At 46.0% G+C, this 8,546-nt stretch overlaps 1 protein-coding gene across 1 annotated transcript; it reads right to left on the bottom strand.

Annotated features, from left to right (window-relative positions):
• Nucleotides 1–5,851: 5,851 nt before the first annotated feature.
• On the bottom strand, nt 5,852–7,008 carry LOC124662912. The gene is made up of 2 exons (XM_047200694.1): nt 6,120–7,008; nt 5,852–6,009 (listed from the first exon to the last, which is right to left on the bottom strand). Exons 1-2 carry the CDS (start codon nt 7,006–7,008, stop codon nt 5,852–5,854), a joined length of 1,047 nt encoding a protein of 348 aa, XP_047056650.1.
• Nucleotides 7,009–8,546: the final 1,538 nt, after the last annotated feature.

The following is an 8,546-nucleotide window of genomic DNA, read 5'->3' on the forward strand; positions in this document are numbered from 1 at the left end:
TTATTACTCAGATTCCACAGTGTGAAGGTTGGTGCTTTAACTGAGCGTTGAGTTGCAACTTTATTTTTGCTGATGCAGTTTCACATCGTTGCTTACCTTCGGCCAATGGATCAGTACTTTACTTGCTGATGACTTTGGTATCGTTGCCTTACATCAACTTTAATAAAGAAAGTTTCATGCATCGCTTTGATGTATAGGCCATGAATTTTAACCTCTTTTTCGGAAAGAAACATCCCATATACATGGCCTTATCTGATCAAGTTCTGGTAATAATACATGGATTTTTCCCATACTTGGAGCAACATGGACTATGTACTTGTAATTGGCGTAGTATGTTCTGTGCCCATTCTCCACCTTAACCAATAATGTATTGCTATGTGATGACCATAAACATCATTTTTTCCTTCTTCACTGTTAATGGAGAAGGACGCAACACCATATATAAGTAAGTAGTTCATCCCCACTAACATATTTGTCACAACATGTAGCCGATCCACCTCAGCAATCTGCCACATCAGCATTTTTTTCTTTTTTTTTGCAATCGTTCATTATTTTGGTCAATTATCCCGTTCAGCTTTGACAATTTTCATTACGTTCACCTTATGTATCGCACCGATCGGGCGAACAGCTCACATGCGGCCCATTAATGTCCTTCTACTCCGTTCAACATTGTGCATGACACCGAAAAACCTATGCGTATTCTCGAGCTGTGTTATGGTGATTGGAGAGTACTTCCAAGTACTACCGAGTCCTACTGCCTACTGGTCTAATTTATTTTGTCCGTCCGATCTGCCAAATAATTATAGGTTTTAAATTAACTAAGCATGGGTATTGTGGTAATTTCCTGAGCCTAACCCACATGCACGATCGTTCGCTCGTGAGAGCACTAACTGATTCCACGATCTGAGTCCCGCGCCGCCGCAATCCTCTGCCCCTGCCACACGCACCGCCGCCGCATCTGCATCCGCTCGCCGGACGCGCAGCGGAATCAGATTTCCTCCCCAACACTCCATTCGTACACCGCGCCCGCCTCGCCTAGCAAGTCGCCAGCCTCGCTTGCTCGCCCACGAGCTCGCCCCCATCCTCCGGGACGTCGCCTCACCTCACCCAGTCACCTTTCTCCAGGTGCATTGCACCGGCACCCCCCAGAATCTCCCACTCCGACCCCTGCGCCGGCATCGTCCCTGCAGTCCACCACCACCTCTGCGGTGGTGATCTCCACCTGGCAGTGCAGACTGCAGAGCACCTCAAACACAGCCAAGGTAAAATCAGCACAACCTTGTTTCTTTGATTACCGGGTTAACAATTTCTTTGTGCTATGTATGCAATGGTCTAGGTCCTGATGTTAGGAAATAGAACTTAGAACAGCCTGAATTACCTGGAATTTAATCATATCAAAGTATAGGAAATATCACAAGTAAAGGCTGCAAATTACTAGCCGACCAAACCAATCTAGTTTCTTGTCCTCTCACTAACATAGGGCAAACTATTCGATTAAGAGTAGCACCAGACCCTTCTCTAAAATGTGAGTGCTTGATGTTTCTTATCAGAGAATATGGCAAAAATCAAAGAACTGAACCCTCTGAATTCAGTAATATCATAATGAGGTGTTTATGCAACAATTTCTGCGCAGCATTTGTTCTTATCACCTGAAGCATATACAACTGCGGAAACTGCTTTAGATTCTTATAATCCTCTTTAGATTCTTTTTAGAAAAATCCTCTTTAGATGATCAAGATGGATAGTGAATAATGTCAGGTGTAGTTCTGAAATATATCCAGTAAAGGAGAGAAAGGTACGGGCTAAACATCTTGAAGTGAGCTACGACCAGGTGTATTAGTGTCACTTCATATTCAGTTTTATTCTTTAGCAAATGAATATAGCTATTTTGTGGTAGCAGACCAACAGTGTTGGCAAGTACTGTGGCACCAGATGAGTTTTCAGCACGTGTATATAGAGGAATCTCTCATCTCATAGCTTATATATGTGATCTACTAACTGAACCAGAGTGCTTTGAATCATGGAGCAAGGAACTAGTAAACAACAACTTCAGGTCTATAATTTTCAGCATAAGAGACAGGGTAGTATATCTAAGTGTTTCAGTTTTGCTGATGTTATTAGCCTCTTTTCAGGTAACACGGTTTGATCTTTTATCTGAGATCACCATTACAGAAAGATGGGCTGTGTGTGGCTTATCTGAAATTTTCTTTGCAGCATGATCTAGAATTCAGGCCACCAATGTCTGAAGTTGTCCAAATAGTGACGCAACAAAGGCTTAAGGGGCTTCCTAAAACGTGGAAGAACACGAGATACTGTCTTGGATAATTAAAGAAGGCTTCTTGTCGTATTTAGAGGAGTCACATTTGCTTGCTTGCAGAGATGTCATTGGTCGATGATGCAGTAGTAGGATGAATGAAGGATGGTTCAACCGGTGAACTTGTCGGATGGATGTGCAGATATGTGCACTTCATTTTCCCTAAAGTTGTTTGTTCTTGATAGGTCCTTAGACAGTAACGTGTCGTTGTGATCGATTTATACTTGGTAAACTTGTACCTATTAGATACCTCTAGGAGTTTAGATTCATCTAGATCACCGGTTGAGATACAACCGACCTAATCCTTTCTTGTAACACAAGTTGTAATGATGTGTATATATATTGATCAATGGAAACCATCGAGGTGTGCACAATAGCACCCCGATCATACTAAATTACAGTGCAATTCTCAGTATTCTTTAGACTGAGCTGTCCACGTTTCTTAAGTTAATGCCTAGCTCCAGATGGTTTTGTAGACCATTGTGACATGTTCTGAAGTACAAAAACTATACTTTGTAATATAGCAGCAATGTGGTCAAGTTTTTAATGGGCAAGAGTAGCACATGACGACATAAAAATAGATGTGTGGTCCGTTTCGGGTCAGAGAGACATCCTATGTAGACTCTCATCCGGTATGACAGTCTCACATGAAGACACACATAGCCCAACACCAACAAAAACGCAACTAGGTACAAAGCACAAAAAGAATCAAAATACAAATTATATGCATAGATCAGTCTCCCCGCATCAGGATGCGCACACGCCAGAAGCCTCCATCTCGTCAGATCAAAGATTCTATACATGGAGCGGCTTCCAGACAATGGCGGCGTGCTTGAGGAAAATAATCCGACAATACGGAGAAAGATAAAGGTTGATATCGTTACATCCTTTGGGAGGAGAAAAGCTGAAGTAAATGTAACTAAAAATTCCCCTTCGTCGAGGCCCGAACGATGACAAAAGACAAGAACTCAGAGCGTATTTAAAAACCATTGAACAAAATGCAACTAAAGTGCTCCTGGACTGAGCTTCATTAGCAGATAGAATTAGTAACTGTTTGAGCTTTAATAAGTGCAACCCAAATTAATGGAGAACCCGCACATGCCTTTGAACCTACTACTGAATACTACATAGACATCAAGCAAAGGAAAAACAGATCTGAACAAGTATACAAATACAAAGAGTGGTATATTATAAGCAACTATAAAGTCGATGAATTTCAGTGAGACAATATAAGCAACAGATGCGAACCAGTATGATATTTTGCGGAGGGGCAATAAAATGAAGTCAATGAATTGCAGTGTATTAGTGAAACTGCAGATTACAGAATGTGCAGCAAATGTATTCCATAGCAACTAATCATAGTATCTGAAGTTGCTTTACCTCTTTGTGATATGGTACGTAGCTCATCAGTAATTTTGAGCACAGTTTTTTTCCTAAACTACACAGCTAATTATAACTGTTGCTAACACATACCAGACAGCTGACTGACGAAAACTAAAACTCTGTACGAGCATAATGTTGATGGAAGCTTGAGCAGCAACCTTGATCTTCGTTGAGACACGGCAGCTGTAGACACCGACCTCTACAGTTGACGTCAAGCTTGCCGTGCTGCACGAAGCCGCGCAGCCGCCTGTTGGACCACCGCAGGTCCCGGCCTGGAGCGCTCAATCGGAGCTCACGCCAGCGGCGAGGTGGCTCCCCTCGGCGAGCAGCAGTACGAAGTCGAACATCCGGTACACGCGGCTGGACGGCAGGTGCACAGCAGCTCGTGTCCGATGATCACGCGGTTCCTCTCGCCACCAGACACGCCGCGCACGAACGCGTTGCCCACGATGGTGTCGCGCACGCTCCTAGGACGATCTCAGCATCAAGGCCTCGGTGGCTGCGAGTTTGGCCGAGTTGGGGGCGAGGGTGGGGAGCCACAACATGCCGCGTAAGGCCAGCGTCTCGCGGACGGTTAGACGCTAGTGGAGCACGTCATACTGCGCGAAGAATCAAGGCGTCGCACGGCGCGGCAGCCGGCCAGCGCGGTGCCGGAGAGGGCGGCTGGAAATGGAAAGGGGATTTTTTTTGCAGGTATTAGGGATGATTTTGGTCAGCGAGCGCGGACGGGCGGCGGGGAGGGGGTGGCAGTGGGAGGGGAGAAGAGGGCGGGGGCAACAGGGCGGCGACAGTCGGCGGTCACATCCATGGCGCGATGGGATAGAGCGGCGACGCGGGAAGAACGCAAATTACCTAACTACCCTCTATTAAATTAAAATAAAGAAATAATTCCTGTACTTTCCAGTACTTTTCAGTACTTAATTTTCAGTACTTTTCAGTGCTACCTTTTTTTTCCACCGTTAGATTAAATAGCTTGAATGGCTTGTAAATTCCCCAACCATAGTAAAAGTTGTATTCTCTTTAATGCATAAAGTGTTCTGTCTGTCAAGTTTCCACTTTGATTTATTGAATTGTCTTATTTTATAAGAACCGGTGTTCATAGAGTGGCATACCCATAATAAGAGCATGTATTTTTTTAGCGGTATCACTAGACATACTTTCTTTTATTTAGCAAAAAGTATAATTTTAATACTCCGATTCATATTACTTGATGCTAATATAGATGTATCTAGACACATTTTAGTTGTAAATACATCTATTCCAGCATCAAGTAATATGGATCGGAGGGAGTAGTGATCTTCATACAAAGCAAAACTTGATAGATCGGACTACTATTAGTAAAAATAGTATTAGAGGAATACTATTTTTTCATCAGTTTTATGAAGCAACGTGACTGTTTTCCGTTTGTTCTTTCTGCAATGTTGGTCTCTTACACATATAAAAATTATCATAAGAATGTTCTAATGTACCACTCGGTACCTACTACAATATATCAATCTCAGTGGAGATTAAATTCTCACTAAATGTGTACAAAGAAACAATCGTAAAATTTTCTTGGACCTGTTGAATTTCTAATTGTGAACAAAAACTGCATGGTGACAATATTGGTTATGTCTAATATTTCTGCGGCAACGCGCGAGGAATCATCTAGTACCTTCTATTCATTCAGCCATTCCCTCGTTCAAAAATAATAATTCAGCCATTCACGATGTACACCGATTTAGGCATGGAACATGGATATACCAGATGCAAATTTCTTACTAGTAGAAAACAAGCAGAAATCAACAACCACGCTGCAGGTATGCAAAACACAGCAAGTAGAGACTGCAGTTCAAGGAAAACTTGAGAACAGACATACAGTTATCAGCGAATTCAAGATATGAAGTCGTCAAACAGTACATGGGTTTATCACCGAGACGACGACAGAGCCAGCGCAGGTTTGCAACAGACACACTACTAGGAGTAGTTAGTTAGCTACTACGAAAGCATCGATGGACGATGGTCGATATGCACACGGCCGGTGAAACAGAAACATGGTGACGATCAGATCCGGCAAGCGTCCCCTCAATTTGCAGGTGCCTTCGCTTGCAAATCACCTGCTGTTTTTTTTTTTTTTTTTTTTTTTTTTTTTTTGCATCGTATCAGAGCCCCAGATTAGGCTGCGCTCAGCAATGAAATGACAGACTGGTTGGCAGTCATGAATGTAGATGTGGAAACAGGGAACGGACCTGTTGCTATTGCTACTAGACCCAGAATTGCTGCAAACATTTCGAGCGCCATCGTGACGTACCATGCCATAGTCAAAGATTCGCCTGCAGGCATCGACGATCTTCAACTTAGAGATGGCCATGCTAGGAGATAACAGCTTAGAAATTGCCATGATCTTGCAAGAACTACAATGAGTACAAGGAGAAGTACTCACCCAGCCATGTCACCACGCGCTGCGGTTTAACCAACGTCTCCACTCGCAGGAAGCAGCTGTATCCGACGACGTCGGCCACGCGCACGTGCGCGCCGTCGAGGCCCCAGGAGCACACCGGCACCTGCCGCGCCGCCTCGCCCAGGCATCGTGCGCACTCCGCCGCGCGGCCGCGATCCCGCGCGCACTGCGCCAGCACGCGAACCCTGGTCTCCACGGTTGCGACGTCCGGAAACACGCGCACCGCCGTGTTCTTCACGGGGGCGACACTCCTCGCTAGAGCGGACGCGTCCCTGGACGCATGCGCCCCCAAGGCCTTGGCGGCGCGTCGCCGCGCCATGGACCGCGCGAGTGCGACGAGCTTCCGCGTGTCGAAGCAATTGGGGTCTCCTCCCGGGTCTTCGCCGGAGAAGACGACGTCACGGAAGGCGTCCTCCCGCGCGGAGGAGGTGTTCGTGTCGGCGTAGGCCACGAAGCAGCTCTCGCTCCTCCAAGCTCCGCCGCGGCGGCTCGCGCCGAGGCAGTTGCTGGTGAGGTTCTCGGCGGCCGCGGCGAGGCACGCGTGGCAGTTGTTGGTGCGGTCGAAACCGAGGCAGACGCCACGGACGAAGGCGCTGTGGTCGTCGGAGTGAAGCGAGGCGAATCCACGCGGCGCGGCGGCGGCGGGCAGGGCGGATAGGAGCGGGAGGAGGCTTTTGCGGAAGGCGCTGCTGTTTCTTGCGGCTGATGATGGCGGCGGCCGCGGGGAGCAGTCGACCAGAGCATAGCTGGTCGGGACGCGCAGCTGGACGGTGCCCTTGTCGACGTAAATACTCAGCACCAGGAACGTCATTGAGGCGAAGACGGCGACCACGGCGACGGAGAAGAACGCGCAGGCAGTCGCCATGGCCATGGAGACGGTGGAAGTGTTTTCCGTGGTTACAAGCTGCAACAACCCTGCAACGCCCAGTGATGACTGATGAACGACTGCACCGATGTACAAAAGGCGATGAGCCGGGCGAGGGAACCTGCACCGATTCAATGACCGGTCCTTCCTTCCTTCCTTCTTTCGGGAGGAGGTGTTTTGGCTCATAGGAGTATTTACACCTATTATATAAAATAATTAAAAAAATTAACAAAAAATTAAAAAATTCTAACATAAAATTTATGGTGTACATCGTGATATTTTATATTTGTATATAAGTTTTCGTGAAAAATAACATTTTATGTGGCATGTACAAAAAAGATAAAATAAATTATATACGTAGTCATGTTGTAACATCAAAATTTATCATTTTTACAAGAGACACAGAAAAAAAAAATTCTGAAAATTTGTATACGAACATAAAATGTTTAGATGTACATGCATAATTTTATTTCAAAATTTTTGGACACTTCAAAATATATTTTCACATAACGGGTGCATATGCTCCTATGAGCTAAAGTGGATTTCCCCCGTCCTTCCTTCCTTCCTTTCTTTCTTTCTTTTTTTGGACGAAGCTAAATCAACGAGCATTCCTTTTCGATGCTACTCGTCTCACAGCGCGTCTCGTCTCTCGTGACCGAGGCATAGAATCGTGTCTGAATGAAAACGCGTTCTCATCAGTCTAGACTCAAGACACCGAAGCATCCACGCAACTTTGTTTCCCTTCCAATGAACCCTTCTTGGAAATGCGTGTGCCAACCGCTGCTGGCATTTACATGTTAAACTTCATGTGAAACACTTTCGGTGCCACACATTTTTTGTTATCGCCAACAAATTAATTGACAAGATAAGATTTGATCACTATCAAAACATATACGCTTGTTCTTTTTATGCCGGGTTTGCTAGTTTTCGGTCAGCTGAAAAAATCCTAGAGCTCGGTCAACTCCACGGTCGTCATATACTCGTTTCCTCGCATGAGAAAAGAAAGGTGGCGGACTCTAGCCGCCGCCATCTGCCCCGTCTTCGTCGTCTCCGTCCGTGAATCGATGGGTCTCTACCTCCTCGGCTTGCCCTTCAGACGGCAGGAGGGGGTGGGGACCTTGGACCTACGCTCGATGCTGTAGTTAGAGATTGGTCAAACGGAAGCGACGCTATGGTGGATATGGCGGCGCTACGTGGGACAAGAATAAGGTATACCCGCCTTGTCGCCCACCTCGTCGGCGGTGATCTCGCCTATAACATTGAGGAGGGTAGGGATTCGTCTAGTCGTTGCTTTCATGGAATGGTGGATCTCGTTCAGTCTAAGCATGTTACATGTTTGGTGTCAAAAGATTCGGATCAATCGAAGAGTTCAATGGTGATAACTACGACTATGGGTGTCGCTCCTTAGGGACACGTGCACCAAGACTTAACGGTTGTCATCAGCAACGTCGGGCCGACTCCGCTAGGGGAGAAGCTACAACACCGTGTCGGTGGCTCACTCTGGCGGGAAGTAGCAATTGTTAGGTGGTTCAAGAAGCTCGATG

This window comes from Lolium rigidum, chromosome 6, assembly GCF_022539505.1.
Source record: "Lolium rigidum isolate FL_2022 chromosome 6, APGP_CSIRO_Lrig_0.1, whole genome shotgun sequence".
In the NCBI taxonomy this organism is placed as follows: Eukaryota; Viridiplantae; Streptophyta; class Magnoliopsida; order Poales; family Poaceae; genus Lolium; species Lolium rigidum.

Excerpts from the sequence above, each read along its gene's own strand:
- LOC124662912 (XM_047200694.1), bottom strand. The coding sequence starts at position 7,008 with ATGGCCATGGCGACTGCCTGCGCGTTCTTCTCCGTCGCCGTGGTCGCC. Across the intron at positions 6,010-6,119 it reads GCGCGTGGTGACATGGCTGG|GCGAATCTTTGACTATGGCA; the intron begins GTGAGTACTTCT and ends CGATGCCTGCAG.